General features: G+C 42.1%; 1 protein-coding gene across 1 annotated transcript; it reads right to left on the bottom strand.

The window, feature by feature from the left end:
• Positions 1-9,850: 9,850 nt before the first annotated feature.
• LOC141797826 (trace amine-associated receptor 4-like) lies at positions 9,851-10,906 on the bottom strand. The gene is made up of 2 exons (XM_074679510.1): positions 10,345-10,906; positions 9,851-10,314 (listed from the first exon to the last, which is right to left on the bottom strand). Exons 1-2 carry the CDS (start codon positions 10,904-10,906, stop codon positions 9,851-9,853), a joined length of 1,026 nt encoding a protein of 341 aa, XP_074535611.1.
• Positions 10,907-19,652: the final 8,746 nt, after the last annotated feature.

Here is a 19,652-nt window from a genome sequence, read left to right as displayed (position 1 = left end):
GGCAAAGAAGAAAGCTTGGATTTACTGTCTTTTCTCCTTCCTGTCCCAGGTTATGATAGAATATCATAAAGCCACACCTGCTGGCCAAAAGCTATACTAAAAGTGAGGAGCAGAATGAATTTGACTCACAGTGCCTGTTAAAATCAATCCAAGCTGAGATTTTTCACATGCTGTCAATTCACAAATGCAATATAATAATCTGACAGCAATACAGTAAACAAGGAAATAAATACATTTTAGTAAATATATAAATCAACATAAAGATAATATACATTGACAGGATGGATAAATAAATATTATATATGTATATCATTGTTTAAACTAATTGATTAATCTGATTTTCTTTTGTTGGACAGAGACAGACAGCAATGAGACAGAGGCATTTTGAGGTGTTGAGAACATAAACAAGATAACGTTTTGGATTTTGGTTATGGATTAAAAGTAAAAATTGTTCTATAAAAAATTAAGCAATATTTGAATTTTAGATAAAATCTCTTTGGTCACTTTTCTTTATTGCTACAATACAAATGTTTGGGTAGAAGTGATATGAAATCATTTAGGTTGAGCTCATGTGTTAATGTTTTTAATTATGTTCTGTTTCTTTGTCCTGTGTTTATGTCTCTTCAACAAATGTTTGTGTAAATCCTAAAATGAAATAAAATTTTAATAATGTATAAGATAGAGAGAAAATAAGAAAGAGAGATGTAGAATTTTCCAGAGCATTGAGCGCTTTGTTGTGAATTCTCTGAGCTGGATCAGGTGTGACGACTTGGCTTCAGATTGTTCTGGGAACCTGACAGATGTCTGATTTTTTTTTTTTTTTACTGCTCCTATTATTCATTCAAATGGTGCAAAGTCTAAATAGATAATTTCCAGGTTCTATAACACGTGAAATAAGTCTGAGGAGGTGAATGTATACACTAGCGCTGTGAATGTCAGAGCTTTGAAAAAGCATCTTCAAACAGATGAAAAAAAGGCCCTTAATACCTGTACCTTTAACCTGTAACAAACACTCAGCTCCTGGCAGATCTCAATCATGATGAAGTCTCATTCCTCATTGTGTTGTTAAAAACCCTTTGTTAAACAAACTTTTAAAACGATACTTCACGGCACACCCTCTAAGTGAACTGTAAGTGACTCTGTCGAAACTGGGATCAACACACTCCTCTCCACTGTGTAAACACTGATGACTGGAATAAAAGAGTGACCATGAGTTAGCAGTCAGCGCTGAAACCATGATGAAGAATCTCACTCTGCTCTCAGCAGCCCTCACGCTGCTGCTGCTGCTCCCTGGGACTTGGACTCAAGGTCAGCTGCTGAATGATTCACAAGTCTATGTATCTTTTTTTTTTTTTTTAAAGGTATAAAGACATTCTCTCCATGTTTCTTCTGACTTTTATTTCAGAGAGTAGTGAAGCCCCCATAGACGTGGTGGTGGAGAACAGCTTACTGGGCTTGGCTCCTGTTACCTTCAGCACTCATGTGGTCTACAGAGGAATCCTGCTTGGGGCTCTGAGGAGACTTATGGCCTCAAATGGAGACTTCAAGTAAGATAACAACATTAGTCATCACCTGAGACTAATAATCCTCAATTTAAAAGTATATTTAATTCATAAAACTGTAAGTTTTCTACTACAGAGTACAATAAATAGCAGTCTGAGATTTCATAAATATTTTTATAACACGAGAATAAAAGTCTAAAAACAGTGGCAGTGTTTCCAGACATTGATAAAAACTTCTTCGGAAATGTTAGTCATCTAACAAAATCTTGTTATACTTTCTTGGTTATTAATAAAGACTTCAGTTTTAGTCTGTGTCAAAACCAACAAAACATGTTAAACAGGAGTTTAACCCTCTGATGCATGAATTATGAAGCCTGTGTCTTGATTTTTCCAGTGGATGATAAACGCCCTAATATTCAACATCAAACATGTTATTGGTTATTCAAGAATAATTGGTTCTTTCAGTGCTTTGTAAAACATTTTTTACATTTTAACATAATGTTACAATTTTACATTGTGTTGGAAATTAGAGTGGTGCTGCATGATATCCACTTTGGTGGACTAAACGCAAATTGACATTTGATGTTTATTTGAAACAAAACTTTTGAAGGTACTGGCTTAACGCTATCACTTAGATGTTACTGCATATCGTAATATATTTCTTACCTTTTGGGTTCTTCTGTACTATAGGGATTGACAGCAGGGGTCAAGAAGTGTGGCTGTCTGGCAGTCATCTTGGAGTCAAAAAAATGTACTTGAAGTTACAGCGACTGACCACTGAATGATCCTCAAAGGAGTGGGGCAGCAGAGAGCGCTCAAGGGGCCGATATGCAGTTTCACCATATAGACCATAACATTCGGTAGAAAATGACTTTCAAAGTAAAATGAGCCATTCAGCAGTGGTGTCTTTATTTTCCATCACAGCGGGAAGCAGGAAGAGTCTGCAGCAGCTTTAATACAGAGAGTTTAGAGGGGTAAAGTTGAATCAAGACTTTAACTGGATTAAAATTAACCTTAACAGTTCTGGGCCTGTACGCACGTTCTGTGATTCAACAAATGAGACCATTAATTCTAACATACTGTTGTGAAACGGCCTGTTAGGCTGCAGCGTTTGCTGCATGCACAACTTCAAATAATCGGCCACTTAGCTAATAACACTGTGAAAGCAACACAAGTGCAGATTATGTCATGATTCCAGGGAACCTCCTGGTAAACCCCATCAAAAAAGTTGAATTGCACAATGAGTAAATAATGATAAATCTGTCGATCGGTAACTGTGACTGGGAGAAGATCATTAGAAAAAATGTTCAGAGGAAGAAATTGAGATTTTATAACAAGAATATACAAGCAGCTGTTATCAGGCAGTCAATCTTAGGGAGAAAGGGAACATTTGGATACAGATCTTGAATAGAGTAAATGTGTGTGGTATTTCACAGCAGGAGACCTAAATAATAAAATCAACAACATGAAAGCTGCTTTGTGGAACAAGCACTGCAGCAATGTACCAGTATCTCGATGAATAACTCTACAAGCAGTTTGTAAACTTCAACATGTCACCACAAACATCTTGAAAGGACCCAGATGCAGAAAAAGCAAAGAGGGAAGCAAACTTGTCCAACTGACATGAGCCTTTGCTGAGAGACTTCGATTGATTCTCTTACCTCATTTGTTCACTGAAAAATAGTCATGTCTCCTGATCTAAGTTTGCTGTTTGGCTACTCACTTTCCAAAGGATTGTCCACTGTCTTTGTATATTTTGTCATTACCAACGCATTGCATGGCTTCCACCTTTAAACAGCTGAAGAGATGCAGTGATACTTTGTTAGCACCTATAATGTTGTGATCTACCACGTAAACTGTGTATAGAGTGGACAGTGTAGCTTATCATTGTACGGTTTTGAAGCCAAAATACGCCTGTCACAGGAGCAGCCATTGAAGCAGGTTTGCAGCCAGAGTCTGCGTAGGAGAGATGATGAGGGATTCTGGGAGAATCTGAGTGGGGCTGGGTGACAAAAATAATAATCATTGTTTTTCTTTCAAGAGTCTAATCACTTCTTGACTCTACCTCCTGACATATTTTACAATCCCCGAAAAAAATACATGAGAACGGCATCTGTTAACCATTGTTAAACGTTACATAAAGCCTTGTTTTTTACTAAGTATAACTAATGAAAACAAAACTTTTCAGCAGAAAGAGGACTTGAATACAAGACAGCCAAATGATATCTTCAAATCACCACAACAATCGGACGTGAGAAACATTTCTATGAGGTGTATTAATTTTTTAAAGTTTGACCACAGCCTATCTGGGATGGCTAGAAAGCTGGATTTTCTATTCTGTACTGCAGTCAGTCACCAGAGGGAGTAGATTTTGTAGAGACCTCACTTCAAGCCTCGTAAGGCGACGTCCATTTTTTTTTTTTTACAGTCTGTGGTCTGCCACCATTAGATCTAAAGCTCTTTTAATGCTCTTTTTAATGCTCTGGAAAGGACCAGTTTGGGACTCCACCAGGTGGAGCCAGAGAATGAGAAGTAAAAACACAGGAGGCGTCCAGGATTCAGCTGCAGTTTATCCAGCTGATGACCCCCCAGCCAGGGCAGAAAGCAGACACAGACAGAAAACAGGGTTAGGCAGACTTAAACACCTGCACACACGTTTCTGAACAGACGTTTGATCTGACAGGTTCACCTACAGTGAGGATCCAAACTACGGCCCGTCCTTGGATAGTGTAAACGGTGTGGCTGGAAACGATAAAGATCGCACATACTGGGAGCTGCTGGTAAAGACCCCGGACGGCCAAATCAAAAGACCTGATGTTGGTGAGTCCATTGTAGAATTGTGTCCTTCAGTCGTTGTTTTTCTGATTTACAATATTATAATAAAACCTTTTGCTGTTGTTGCAGGTATTGGATGTTACATTCCCAGCGCGAATGAGCAAATCATCCTAAGATTTTCAAAGTGGTGAAGATTCAGCAGCCTGCTGGGAATGCCAACGTGAAGTCAGTTTATGAAGACAACAATGACACTAAATACACATCAAAAACTCTGTATGTGTTGTTTTGTTTATTTGCAAAAAGAATAAACAGTGTTGGACACTTTTGAAACGCTTCTGTCTTGCTGCAGTCATTGGGCAATAAGCGGGGTCACCCTAAAGAGGCCAAAAACCTTTCACAGGACTAACATGTAGAGACCAGTGCTAGTTCGAGCTGCTATTCTAGATTTAGTCAAATCTTATGTAAGACTTGGGTGTTTTTTTTTTTTTTTTTTTTACCTTTATAGTTTTAGTTTAGTTTTAGTCACTATACATTTCTCTTTAAAGTCTGTGTATGAACTTTCTGAGTGATCTTAAAAAAGTCTTCCCTCTGGATAAATGCCTGATTATAACTGTCAAGTTAGACTACAAGTTTAATGAGAGGTTTAAAATGACTTGGGGAAAAATAGACTTTAAAACTAACTAAAATAAAGTAGAAATAAATGATAAAGTAGCTTATTTATGTCTTTTGTGTTTTTTTTTGGTAATTTTGATCAAATAAAAATAATCACATGCAGTTATGTAAATAAATTAAAAAACAAATAAATGAGGGTTCTCAATATTTATGATCACCTCATGCGAACTGAAGCCAATCAGACACAGCCACATTTGCCATTACACTGGCTGTTAGTTTTTCTTTGAGCAACTGCAGGGTGCCCGCCGGTCACCTGACCTGAGATGTGCCTGATTGAAAAATCAAAGATCCTACTAACTTCAAAACCACAGAAATAGAAAAAAGAATTCACTCACTGTACAGTGTGTGCTGATAGTGAAATCAGCTTTTTAGACCCAAGCCGATTTTTGAACCAGGCTGTAAGTATACTTTTCACGCTGTAAAAGTCTGTGTTTATGGCTGGGTGCGTACGTGACTTCTGGTCTTTCTGCAGCCAGCCTCAACCGGATTCTCAATGAACAGCAACTTTTAGCACGTCTGCACAGGCTTCATTTTGTGGTGATCCTGGCTGTAGTGAGGCTGCTCTCCCCGTCGTGGGTCAGTACAATGATTTAACACACGTTTGAAACAATAGTTGAATTAGTTACCTGATTACTCCGAAACTTCTAGGTTACGTCCGTGAGGTCCCTAGAAGCGTCCCCGGTGGCTTGTTTCAGAACTGCTCTTTGGGTCCAATTTTCAAAAAAATGCAGTTTTTGGGGCGTTTTTTTGAGTAAATTAGGCCTGTTTATAACCTTTCACCAGATAGGCCATGACTTCACAAAACAAAGGCCGATGGCTCCAAAAACTTCTAGGGTGCGTCAGTTAAGTCCCTAGGAGCGTCACTAGTGGGTTTTCTCAGAACTGGGTTTCGGGTCCAACTTTCAGAAAAATGCAGTTTTTTGGGGGCGTTTTTTGGGGGCGTTTTTTGGGGGGAAATTAGGCCTGTTTTTAGCCTTTCACCAAATGGGCCGTAACTCCACAAAATGTAGCCTGATTACTCTGAAACTTCTAGGTTGCCTCTGTGAGGTCCCTAGGAGCGTCCCAAGTGGGTTTTCTCAGAACTGGGTTTCAGGTCCGACTTTCAAAAAAAAAAAAAAAACGCAGTTCTTTGGGGTCGTTTTTTTGGGGGAAATTAGGCCTGTTTTGGCCTTCCACCAAAAGGGCGATAACTCCAAAAAACGTATCTCGAGCGCTCCGAAACTTCTATGGTGCACTGGAGAGTTCCCTCGGAGCGTCCCCAGTGGGTTTTCTCAAAAATTGGGTTTCGGGTCCAACTTCTGGAAAATTGCCTTTTTTTTTTTTTGCAGGCTTTTTTTGGGGGGGACAAATTAGGCCTGTTTTTAGCCTTCAACCAAATGGGCCACAACTCCAAAAAACATAGGCCGAGGGTTTCAAAGCTTCTAGGGTGCGTCCATGAGGTTCCCAGGGGCATCTCCAGTGGTTTTTTCAGAACCTGGTTTGTCTTATGTATTCTATATGTGAGTGATTCGAGACAGTCCATTTGCCTGTGTGTGTGTATAAGTTTGTGTGTCTGATTTCAAACTCAGTGTTAGATGCGAAAACAAAGGAATGTTGTGCAGAACTATACCACTGTTAAGATGCTCTTAAAATAGGCTAATATTACCTCTTTAACAGTAGCAACATGGCTATAAGCAAGCAATGTAGAGGACCCAGCTGGAGTAATGGACGACTGTTTTTGTGACTGATGGTTTATTATCACTTTTAATAAATTATACAGTGCAATAATCACAAACAAACATGCTGTAAGAGCTGTATAAAGAAAACAAAAGATGAAAGCAACCATTAAATACAGACCCTATACACAAACAAAAACACCACAAGTATTTACAGTGTAACAAAATGTAATTAGATAAAGAAAGGCTTTATAAATAGATCATTATAAGGTTTTTACAAAGAGGAAAATGTTTGATACATGTACCCTCTTTCTCAGGTTTGGTGACCTCCTCTTTTAAAATGGTATTCCCAAATTTTCCTTCATTTCAGGATTAATTATTATCAGAAACAGAAACAGGCCCATGAAGGTCAGTGGTTTCATTCAAAATTCAACAGGTTGCCATTAATACTGCCACCTAGTCGGTAAATAGGCGAACACAACATGTCACTCATGACACTGTAAACAACGTGTGTACTGCAAATGGTAACCAAACAAATAAAAAATAAAAACTCACAAGTGTTTAACGTCTCCATATCAATATATATATTTTTTTACCCCAATTCAGGTAAAAGGCAATTATTCCTTAACATTAATTTATACAAGGTATAAGGGATTTCCCCTCAGAAACTGATGAAGTGCTAGCACCCAAATTTAAACATATAATACCAAAAAAATGTACTTGTTTAAACAGCAATTTCTTTCATCGTAACGTGGTTTTAACTTATGAAGACAACATTTTTTTCACATTTTTGAGATGCAATGCTGTTTTAATTGGACTCCCTCACCTCCTTCTGGCCCGGAGTCTCACGCACACTGTCATAAATTACTTTTAGCAAGGTGTGTGTTTTTTTTTTGGAATTAAATGGAGATCGGAACGAAACAAACTTTCCTTGTTCAAGACAACTTTTTACTGGATACAACAAGCTGAGGAAAGGTACTTATCAGTACAGTTATGTAGTACTATGTTTTGAAACGTGACTTCAAGCACACGTTGTAGCAGCTGACGATGTGTGAGTGACATCAGCAGCTCTGTATCTGTAGGCTAACGTAACATCAAGTAAACACTGTTAGATCATAAGTAGTTTAGTAGCCGTTGATATTTTGTGCAGCTGGCAGTCTGGTGCTCTAAGACATGTCTGTAATATGTAATGTTAGTAAATCCTGGTTAGCTTTGTCCTGTCAGTCATCTATCAATCAGAGCTAACATAACCTCACTCTTCATTTTATTGATAGACTCTCAAGTTTGAACAGACCACTGCAGAATAACTGCTGACTGTTAGAATAGACATTATCACAAACACCTTAGCCCCTGTTTTTGCCTTTAGCTCATGTTTTAGCCCTAAGCTTGTGTACCATCACTCTTCTGTTTATCTTTCTTCAACTCTTCTGTCCTTTTTCTGTCGGACAGTAAGGTTCCAGTGTCCACCATTACTACAAAATTAATCAAAGGAATCGTTTTCAGCAAAGAAAGAAAAAAGATGTCTCTTCTCACTTCTAAACTTAATCAGCCAGCATCGTGTTGTTGTCATAGAGGCCTAGGCATGCTGTAAATCAATCCAGTTCTGCCTGGCCTGATCAGGTTGCTACAAAGTAGCATGTTGAAATCAGTCATACGCCTTAATCAGGCAAAGAGAGGAGACTTTTGCATTATCACCTAGGCCATGTCCACACGTAGCTTGATATCTGGGAAACTGCATATATTTTTATATGTTAAGGCCTGTAATCCACATGCAACTCCAGTTTTATGTCATTAAAAACAATGTTTTCTGAAAACTCTGGCCAAAGTGAAGATTGTGGAAAACTCTGGTATCTTGTAGATGCCAGGAAACAGAATTTTTGGTTCTCAAACATCACAGCTGAATAATGGGGGTTTATTCCGATTTTCTGGCATGGGTTTTTAAACCTGAAAATCTCTGCAAAATATGTGTTTGAAATACCTCAAGCTTACCTTATTGGCAGATTTGCCCGCTGCGTGTGAACGAAAAGTATTTTTGAAAATGAATGGGGGTATTTGTTTTTGAAAATGCTTGGCTACGTGTTTACAAGGCCTTTAAAAGTCCTTGCAGCCCCTTTAAGGTGAACAAATTTGATGTGTTAACGAGAACACTGAACTCGATGTTATGGTCCATTTGGCGTTTCATAGTCCTACCTTATGTTGAGGGACATGTATCAAAATAACTATTGTAATGTGACTTTCTTAAAGTGACATACCTTCTTTTATAGTGACATTAGTCTTTATACTAAACTATGACAACATTACTTTCTTAATGAATTCCACAAATACACAAGAGCTCAGAAAGAGCAGATGGATGAAAGGAACGCACAGAAAAACAAAAAATTACAGCTTGTCCAAAAGAAAAATCTTCCTGCATTTTAAAACCCCCACTGAGGAGTCCTCATGATTTTGAGACCAAAGGAGCATCTGAAAGAGCCACTTCATGTGAAAAAAGATGTCAGATAGATTGAAATTCAGAGTGAATGAAGCTCTATATCTAGTTTTTACTTTGTATATGTATTTGTATGTGTAGATTGATGCTTGTATAGTGTGATGACTTTTGTTTTAGAACCATGTATCAAGTCTTATTTGTACAGTATGTGTGTAATTCAATATTAGTCATATAGTTACTTTCAGAGCACCATTCTGTGTTTGCACTTTGTATGGCTAAATGTGTGTGTCGTGCACCGCGTAATATGGTGCATGTATTTTTTGTGCTATTTTAGAAAAGTGTACCAAGTCTGTGTACTGTATGTGCATGATTTCAGGCTTGTATTTTGTGCTAATCTTTGTAGATCGCTGTGCCATGTCTTGTTTGGACAATACAGTGTGTGAGCAGCTGAAAATTTTCCTTCACTACTTTCAGATTGTCTCATTAGGAGGAACAGCCAACTGCAAGTGGCTTGTGTGCTTGGACAGGGAGAGGCCATAAGTATGCTGGAGCTAAATATCATTTGACTACTAAAACTTCAACTGCATTTTTAGAACCAGGCAACCAAGAGTAACCCAACCCCTGGAGAAAAAATGATTCGGATAACAGGTTTTATAAGGTACAAACAGTTAATGCTTTCCTTTAAAAGCCAATGGTAATATCTAATTACATTCTGGAAAAATCAAAGATGATCCAGATTCCAGTCTAGGACCATTTGAAGATATTACTGTGTCTTATTTTTTTTTCAGAGCATGTAGCCTTTAAAGTGAACACCAGGCTTATTCAGAGAAGAGTGTTTTCTCTGATGTATCAGATGTAAATATATTACCTGTGATCAGTAAGTGAAAAGCCTTTCTGAACCAACTGTAAAAAAATGCATATATGATGGGGTTTATAGCAGAATTTAAAAAGCCCAACCACAACACTGTTTCAATCAGTTCAGGGGGGATTGAGTAACCAGTAAAAGGACTGATGATGATACAAGCAAAGATTGGAGTCCAGAAACAAAGAAAGGCTCCCATGACTATAGCCAGAGTTTTAGTGGCTTTAGTCTGGCTTGTGTTTGATGGTTTCAATGAGCCCAGATGGCCAGCCTCTTGGATGCTTCGAAACTGTTTCTGAGCCACCAGCAAAATCTTTAAATACACACTAAGCAGGATCACACCTGGCAGGTAAAAGGAAAGAAAGGATAAGAGAGTGGATGACAGTTTGGTCTGAAACAGAAAACAGCCTCCTTCACATGCTACAAAAGTATAATCAAGCTCTTCAAAACCCAAAAGATTTAATTTGAAGAAAACTATCCCAAAGCCGGTAAAAATTGAAACTCCCCAGATAACAGCAATCATGACAAACACCGCGTTATCTGTTATTCTGCTTCTGTACAGCAGAGGTTGGCAGACAGCATAATAACGGTCAATTGATATGAAGCACAGATTAATGATTGATGCTGTGACCAATGAGACATTAGAGCTTAAAGAGACTTTGCACAGGAAGTCACCAAAGTACCAGCAGGACTCCAGGAAGTGGATCATCCTAGGGAACATGACAATCATCCCTACGAGCAGGTCAGACACAGCCAGAGAGACTATCAGGTAGTTAGTGGGAGTATGGAGCTGTTTAAAATAAGACACTGAGAGAGTGACCAAGAGGTTTCCACACACTGTCAGGATGATTACGAGCACAAAAAAGATGTACAGGACCACACGAAGGGGGAGGGGGTGGACAATCTTCAGGCATGAATTGTTTCTGGATTCAAAGCAGAACTCTGGCTCCATCTGTGTGAAAGGAAACCAGAACAAAACATCAGGGATGGACCCTCTGGCTCTGTTGGTCATTTATCACAGTCAACAAAATGTTTCTTCACAAAGACGGTACAGCTTCTCTGGCTCTCTACAGCAGGTTTCTACCAACACACTTTGAATCAGACTACCTGTACAGGTGGGCTGCCTCTGACACTGACTACATTACCTTCATAATGTGCACAACTCATTAAACTATTCAGAGTCACACAAACAATCACTGACTGATGTCAATAAAACTATTCAAGTCCTGATGACCAGCTCCACTTCACAAACATTTCCTCTCATTTATCAACACAAACACTGTTCATAGATAACATTCAGACTGCACCATCAAACTGTCTGTTAGAGCACACTGAGTCACAAACACTCACCTTCCATAATGAGCTGAACAGGACAGACACCTGAGCTGATCAGGTGAGGTCAGCAGTGTGTGCTGAAGGAGCTCTGTGTCTGCAGCCTGAAGTCAGGAGTTAAATACTGACCCTCAGGGAGAGAGGATGGAGAGAGGATGAAGAGATGGTCCCAATGGAGGGTGACAGAGCCAGCCCTTCACCCTCCAACACCAGCCTTAGACAGCAGAGTTAACTTCAAAGTTTAGACTGAGTTAAAGGTTCAGACTGACTTGATGCCACCAATTGTAACATGTCAGACCTAAGATGACGTGTGGTGTGTGGTGTCGGTCTGGCCTCAGGGTGGAGTTGCACACATCGTGTGCCGGGTGTTGGGATTTTGGGTATCCTACCCAAACGTTGTCCAGGAATTTCAGCCTCTAGTCCTCACATGGCCTGATAGCACCCAACATGCAAGTCTCCAGTCAGTTTCTTTGCCTTCTGGTGACAAACCTGAAAGTTTCTAATCCCTGATAGACTTATGGTACGGCCACACCGGACGCGAATTTGTGTCGAGATTACATACAAAGTCAATGCAAACACATGTTTGGACACCGATTTGCCCCGGAGGCGCGTTGGACTCGTTTGGGGCGTCAGCTTGTTCGGAGCGTCAAACGCCCCTACACTCGAATTGAAAATATTGCTCTTTCTTTGAAATTCGCGTGAGGCTGTGCCGCGGCAGCCAATCAGCGATGACATTCCCCCACAACGTCATTGATTTGATGATCTTGGGGGTGGGACCGCCACCTGCTCTGACTCGAACCCTGATGGAAGATGGAGGAGAAAGTAATCTGTGCGGTGTGTCATTATCCAGAGGTATACAATACGAAGTGTGCTCCTTCCGGAAAAAAGGAGCAGGCTTGGGTGAAAGTCGCTGAGAGGACAGGTTTTGAAGGTAAGTTCTGTAAATATTTGTCTCCAGCTGGATTTGCCTGCACGGATCATCACTGAATCCGACCGTGTTTTCCTCAGTGGAGTTTTGAGCCTGAAAGAGAGGAGGGAGGAGCGGGCAGGGGAAGTCAGGGAAAAGATGGAAATTCTCTGCGGTCTTGTCTTTCCTTGACCTCTTCATTATCCCCAGGGAGACCTCTGGGAACATGGGTCACAGGGTCACAGGATGAGGTCACAGGGAACAGCCAGGCAGAGCCAGTGGAGGTGGATTACCATGGATAGGCAGCAGGCCTTAATTGTGATCTCCAAGGCTTTCACACACTCTCCTGTTATGTTTTTTAAACCACAGCTCATTGTTTTTCAGATGCTCTTTTGGGCTTTCCGTTTTTAAATGAGCGGGCTCTCTACTACGTCTGCAAAGTGACGCGCGTCAGCCCCTCAGCGTGTCAAAATAGTCCTGCATCCAGACTCGGGTGTTCACGCGGCGCATTACAGGCATAATGCACATTTAATTTTGTGAATTCGCATCCAGTGTGGCTGCGGCATTAGACAGTGAGCCTGTTAGCATTGTGCCGAAACAGTCAGTCAGCGGCCTGTCTCCTCTCTGCAATCACAGCAGGTCACCAACAGGTCACCTGATGCTAAAAAACGATTTCTCTCTCAAGCTCAGTCACAAAGAGCCACAAGCAGCCACAAAGAGCCACAAGTAGCCACAAGAAGCCACAAAGAGCCACAAAGAGCTGCAAGCAGCCACAAAGAGCCACAAAGAGCTGCAAGGAGCCACAAAGAGCCACAAAGAGCTGCAAGCAGCCACAAAGAGCCACAACCAGCCACAAGAAGCCATAAGCAGCCACAAAGCGCCACAAGCAGGCACAAGGAGCTACATGCAGCCACAAACAGCCACACAAAGCCACAAACAGCCAAAAACAGCCGCAAGTAGTAACAAGAAGCAGCAAAAAGCAACAAAAAAATCAAAAACAAAACAAACAAACAAAAAAAAGGCAACAAAAAAAGCCTTAAATAGCCACAAACAGCAACAAATCGCCATTATGATTACATTATTTATCAATATACAACAATACTTCCAAGTGCATTTCAAAGTCTGAGCATTAAATATATTGTTAATAGCCCAGTTTTTAGCCAGTAAAGCCATCACAAAACAGCATTATGATTCAATAGTCACATAATAAATTACAGTATGAAAAGTAATTACGGATGAAACAGGGGGGAAACATTCACATTTGAACAGTAATGAGCCGTTCAAATTCTTAATATACGATTGATTTATTTGCAGTTTAATCCAGTCAAGGGCATTGTCATGTATTGGACAAGACAGGTCACATGTTTACATTAAACAGGAAGTAAAAACGCTGTTGAGTTTTGCTATGAGGCAGGTAGCACACACTGTATGTGAGTTGACAAGAAAATAAAGCAACAAAACACAAGTCAGTGTGATGATCAAATTCAGGATGCACCATCTAACTAAAAAGCAGCTATGAAGTGGACACACAACAATGGTGACAAGGTTTTATAAGTATGGAACAAAGTGCAGTAAACTAGCTTAGATTACAGCTACCATGGAGAACAGGACTACAAGGCTCTGCTTGCTACTCCAACCCAGCTACACTTGGACCAAGATGGACAAGGTGGCTAACATTGTTTGGGTTGTATGCCTATGGAAAAGTTGATGATGCAACAGATGCTTTTAAGCAGGGACAAGCTCTACATTTGCACCTTGCTGGAAAGACGTACGGGATATATTTTCGATGCTACCAGACACTGGAGAGGCAATGGGCTACGTAGCAGCAGTGGGGGCACTAAATGCATACTTCCTGCCCAGAGTGGACACTGCGTTGGCCCAACAGACATTCCATAAGTTGTATCAGAAACAAGGTGAAACTGTGCATCGATTTCACATGCGTCTGAGACAAACAGTGAAAGACTGGGATTTTCAAGAGGATGCAGACTACCAGATAAAAGATGCGATTCTGAGTAAATGTACATCTGACTGCATGCGCAGAAAATTGCAAGAAGCAGAAGGTAGTGGACTGACACACTTGCCTGAACGTTGGAAATAGATTCACATGTTGAAAGGGTTGAAGAACAGGTGGCCCATGTCTCTATATGGACAGCAGAGGGAGGCAGAGACTGTTCATCATGTCACACAAAAGGGAGGTTATCAGAACAGAAGACCAACAGGAAACACAAGAAATAAAGAAGAAGGAAAAAAAGAAAGGAAATGTAACAGATGAGGTTACACGGGTCACATGGGAAAAGATCCTAAATGCCCGGCAAACATGCCATAAATGTAATGGAAAAGACTTCTCAAAAATGTATCTCACAAACATATACATTTATTTTAAAAAATGTGAACAATGTTGAAATAGAACAAAAAGAATGGGACATTTGTGGTAAAAGAGGATGAAATTGAAATTTCTAAAAGACTTACCTTTTGTGTAGGTGAAGCTAACTTAAAAATGTTTGTAGACTCTGGTGCTACAAGCAATGTGATGGGAGAAAATATATGGAACAGACTGAAGGGAGAAAACATAAAATGTTATTCATATGTGCCAAAGGAACAAAAGTTTTTATATCCATATTGATCCAGTCAGGCATGACCATGTAAAGGGGCATTTCAGTGTGAAATCAAAATTAATAACAGGGCAAACAGGCAGAATTCATTGTGATTAAAAACAATGATGAACCACTTTTTTGGGGAAAAAAAAAATCACAACTGTGAAGTTGGGAGTGCTGAAAAAAGGTGAAAATGTCTCAGCTGTTACAGACATTAAAAGCACACTCCAACAGCAATATCCAGATGTAAAAAGAAAAGACCAAAAAGTTAATGGACATGGACATTGTTGACCCCCTCCCTGGGTAAATCCGGTGGTTATAATCCCCAGACCAGACGAGACCAGACATCTAAATGTGTTTGGATTATAGAAAAGAAAATGAGGCGATTGTGAAAGAATGATACCAAATTCCAACTGTGGATAAAATACTCCAAAGTATGAATGGCACAGCTGTATTTAGCAAGCTAGATCTGAAATTGTCAAAAAGTATCTTTCCAGGACCCAAAAAATCAGACAGCAATTCTGAAGACTGAATTCGAGTTTTATTGAAGCAAAAGGATCTGAGGTTGAGGTTTTGGTGGAGCAGGGCAGGTGGGCCAGAACAGACTTCAATCCAGGGTGAGGTGAGATCCTGAGACAAAAAATGAAAACCAGGAGTTAGCAACAGAGTTGATCTCAGGAAGAATGCGAAAAGTTTCTTTTGAAAAATTCTTAGACTAAGGCTGGTACCACGAGTTGCACTGAACACTCAGGCGAAGACTGGTCGAGGAGCAGGGCTATATATACTGCAGGAGCTTGATAGGTGGATGAGTTGCAGGTGTGGAGGAGACAGGCAACCAGAGAGTGCAGGAAGCCACGCCCTGACAGACAGACAGACCAGGGGAAAAAAAACAACACACACAAGGGAGGGGAAAACAACTGAAACACTAGGGAGTGAGGGAGGAACCATGACAGTACCCCCTCCTCAATGGGAGCCTCCTGGCGACCCTCCAGGCTTATCAGGATGGGCCCGGTGAAACTCTCTGACAAGCCGGGAATCCATAATGAAGCATCGAGGTACCCAAGACCTCTCCTCTGGTCCATAACCCTCCCAGTCTACAAGGTACTGATAACCTCTACCACGACGACGTACATCCAGTAGGCGCCGCACAGAGAAGGCTGGGTGGTCATCAACAATCCGGGCGGGTGGAGGGGGATCGGAAGGAGGGCAGAGAGGGCTTGAAAAGACTGGTTTTAACTGGGAAACATGGAAGGTGGGATGGACTCTCATAGCTTTTGGTAACTTCAGTTTCACAGCAGATGGATTGATTATCTTGTCCACAACAAATGGGCCAATGTAACGAGGTGACATCTTCTTAGACTCACTCTTCAGAGGAATATTTTTGGAAGACAACCAAACTTTCTGACCTGGTTTGTATTCTGGGGCTGGGGTCCGGTGTCGGTCAGCCATGTGCCGGTTCTGATCAGCGGAGCGAAGTAGAGCCAAGCGTGTGTCTTTCCAGATCTTTCGACAGCGACGTAGGTGCATTTGAACAGAGGGAACAGCTATCTCATCCTCCTGGGAGGGAAACAGAGGTGGTTGATAACCCAAAGATGCTTCAAATGGGGACAAACCTGTGGCAGAACTGGTTAAGGTGTTATGGGCGTATTCTATCCAGGAAAGGTGGGAACTCCAGGAAGAAGGATTGGTAGCAGAAACACATCGGAGGGCTGCTTCCAGATCTTGGTTTGCCCTCTCTGTCTGGCCATTTGTCTGTGGATGGAAGCCAGAGGAAAGACTTACAGTAGCCCCAAGTGCCTTACAGAATGCTTTCCAAACCTGCGATATAAACTGAGGGCCTCGATCAGAGACGATATCCAGGGGGATGCCATGAAGACGAAAAACTTGGAGAACCAGGATGTCCGCAGTCTCTTGGGCTGATGGTAGTTTGGGCAGAGCTACAAAGTGAACTGCTTTTGAGAATCTGTCAACAATAGTGAGAATGACAGAATTACCTTGTGAAGGGGGTAGTCCAGTAACAAAATCTAGGGCGATGTGGGACCAGGGCCGACGAGGGACAGGCAGAGGGCGTAAGAGGCCGGCTGGAGGGCGGTGAGAGGACTTTCCTTGAACACAAACAGAGCAGGCTGCAACAAAGGCACGGGTATCGGCATCCATGGTAGGCCACCAGAAATGTCTCTTTAGAAGGGACAAGGTACGACTCATGCCTGGGTGACAGGCAAACCGGGAACTGTGTCCCCACTGAAGAACCTGGGAACGAACTGAATCAGGCACAAACAGGCAATTAGGTGGGCTATTACCTGGGGCTGGTTGATTCTTTTGAGCCTCCCTCACCACAGATTCAATCTCCCAGGAAACAGCTGCCACCACAACACTGGAGGGGGAGAGGATAGTGTCAGGGCTGGAGGGTGATTCCTCAGAAACGTGCTGGCGGGACAAAGCATCAGGTTTGACATTTCTGGAACCAGGTCTGTAGGTGAGAATGAAGTTAAAGCGACCAAAAAACAGTGCCCAACGAGCCTGGCGGGAGTTAAGACGTTTAGCTGTTTGGATATAGGCTAGATTCTTATGGTCTGTCCAGACCACAAAAGGTTGTTCTGCCCCCTCAAGCCAGTGTCTCCATTCCTCCAAGGCTAGTTTGACCGCAAGTAGCTCCCTGTTTCCAACATCATAGTTGCATTCAGCTGGGGAGAGGCGACGAGAGAAGAAAGCACATGGATGTAGCTTTTGGTCAGGGCCAGAGCGCTGGGAGAGAACAGCTCCTACCCCAGTGTCAGAGGCATCCACTTCAACTGTGAACTGGAGGGAGGGATCTGGTTGGACCAAAACGGGAGCTGATGTAAAAAGCTCTTTTAACTTTGAGAAGGCCTGTCTTGCCTCTGTGGTCCAGGAAAACTGAATGTTGGGGGAAGTGAGGTATGAGAGTGGAGCTGCAACCCTACTATAATCCTTGATAAAGCGGCGGTAAAAATTAGCAAAACCCAAAAATCTTTGAAGCTGTTTTCTGTTAGTGGGTTCTGGCCACTCTGCCACTGCTCTGATCTTTTCAGGGTCAGTTCTCACCTGCCCGCTCTCAATGATGAATCCCAAAAAGCTGACGGTACTGACGTGAAACTGACATTTCTCCGCTTTCACATAGAGCTTGTTCTCCAGGAGCCTTTGGAGAACCTGGCGGACATGGGAAACATGCTCAGACCTGTCTCGGGAGAAGATGAGAATATCATCAAGGTAGACAAACACAAAGCGGTTAATGAAATCCCTCAGAACATCGTTCACAAGAGCCTGAAACACTGCTGGGGCATTTGTGAGTCCGAAAGGCATGACTAAGTATTCAAAGTGTCCCAGGGGTGTGTTAAAAGCAGTTTTCCATTCATCACCACTTCTGATTCTCACCAAGTGATATGCATTTCTGAGGTCGAGCTTACTGAAGTGTGTTGCACCATGGAGAAGCTCGAAAGCTGAGTTCAGGAGAGGTAGAGGGTACTTGTTCTTTACCGTGATGTTATTGAGCCCTCTGTAGTCTATACAGGGACGAAGGGTGCGATCTTTCTTAGAAACAAAAAAGAACCCTGCACCAACAGGGGAGGAGGAAGGTCGAATCAGGCCTGCAGCCAGTGAGTCTTTTATATACCTCTCCATAGACTCCCTCTCAGGGCGTGATAGGTTGTAAAGCCTACTGGTGGGGAGAGGAGCTCCTGGGAGCAAGTCTATCGCACAATCATAGGGGCGATGTGGGGGCAAGGTGAGGGCCAAGTCTTTGCTGAAAACCTTTTTCAGGTCATGATACTCAGGAGGAATAGTGGACAAATCAGGAGTGTCCTGGCTGGTGGGAGCAACAGTGACCTCTGCCGGGGGCACAGCTGACTGCAAACAGGTTGAGTGGCAAAAAGGACTCCAGCTTATAATTTTTCCAGCCCTCCAGTCAATATGAGGATTGTGTTTCCTCAACCAGGGATGACCAAGCACAAGGGGAGATTCAGGGGAGGTAATTATGTAAAACTGAATGCTTTCACGGTGATTGCCAGACAAAACCAGGGGTACAGAAACTGTGCGGTGGGTTACGTTGGCCAAAAAACTACCATTAAGTGCACTGGCCCTGATGGGGGCATGTAAGCGTTCACAGGGGATCCCACACTGAAGGGCTACCTCTTTATCTAAAAAGCTGTCTTCAGCACCTGAATCAATCAAAGCTTGGAGAGGCAGGGAAAACTGTCCATGACAAAGGGTGGCTTGAACTTGCATCCTTGGTTTACTTGGAGATGGGGAAACAGTTTGGCTCACCAATGACCCCACTACTACTGGTGAGCCTGGTCTTTTGGGCGCACTGGACAGGAAGCGATAAAGTGACCTGATTCTCCACAGTAAAGGCACTCACCCGAACTTATTCTACGGAGTCGCTCTGCTGGAGTTAAGCGAGCTCGACCCAATTGCATGGGTTCCTCTTCAGGAAGAGAAGCTGCTGCTTGGGCTACTGGAGAAGTTTGAACTACTGCCCTTGAGAGATGAGGTGTGGAGGAGCGAGAGGCACCTGACTGGTTTGATCGTCCAGCCCTCTCCCTTTGCCGTTCTCGCTGACGATTATCAAGCCTGATAGCGAGAGAAACAAGAGAATCTAGGTCAGTAGGTTCATCACGAGAAGCCAGTTCATCCTTTAAACTTTCATTGAGCCCCTTTACAAACACTCCTCGTAGGGCCTCGTCATTCCACTTGGAATCAGCCGCCAGAGTTCTGAACTCCACAGAATAATCAGCCACACTCCTAGATCCCTGGCGAAGATTTAACAAACGTTTAGCAGCATTTCCACTGTGATCTGGATGGTCAAAGACTGATTTCATCATAGCAGTAAAATCCTCAACGGACAGGTTGACCACAGACTGGTTGGAATTTACTGCTTCTGCCCAAGCCAAGGCCCTCCCTCTCAATAG

This window comes from Halichoeres trimaculatus, unplaced genomic scaffold, assembly GCF_033239565.1.
Source record: "Halichoeres trimaculatus isolate MK-OKI-2021-1 unplaced genomic scaffold, fHalTri1.1 fHalTri1_scaffold_9, whole genome shotgun sequence".
In the NCBI taxonomy this organism is placed as follows: Eukaryota; Metazoa; Chordata; class Actinopteri; order Labriformes; family Labridae; genus Halichoeres; species Halichoeres trimaculatus.
This window is presented reverse-complemented; position numbering and strand designations above follow the sequence as displayed.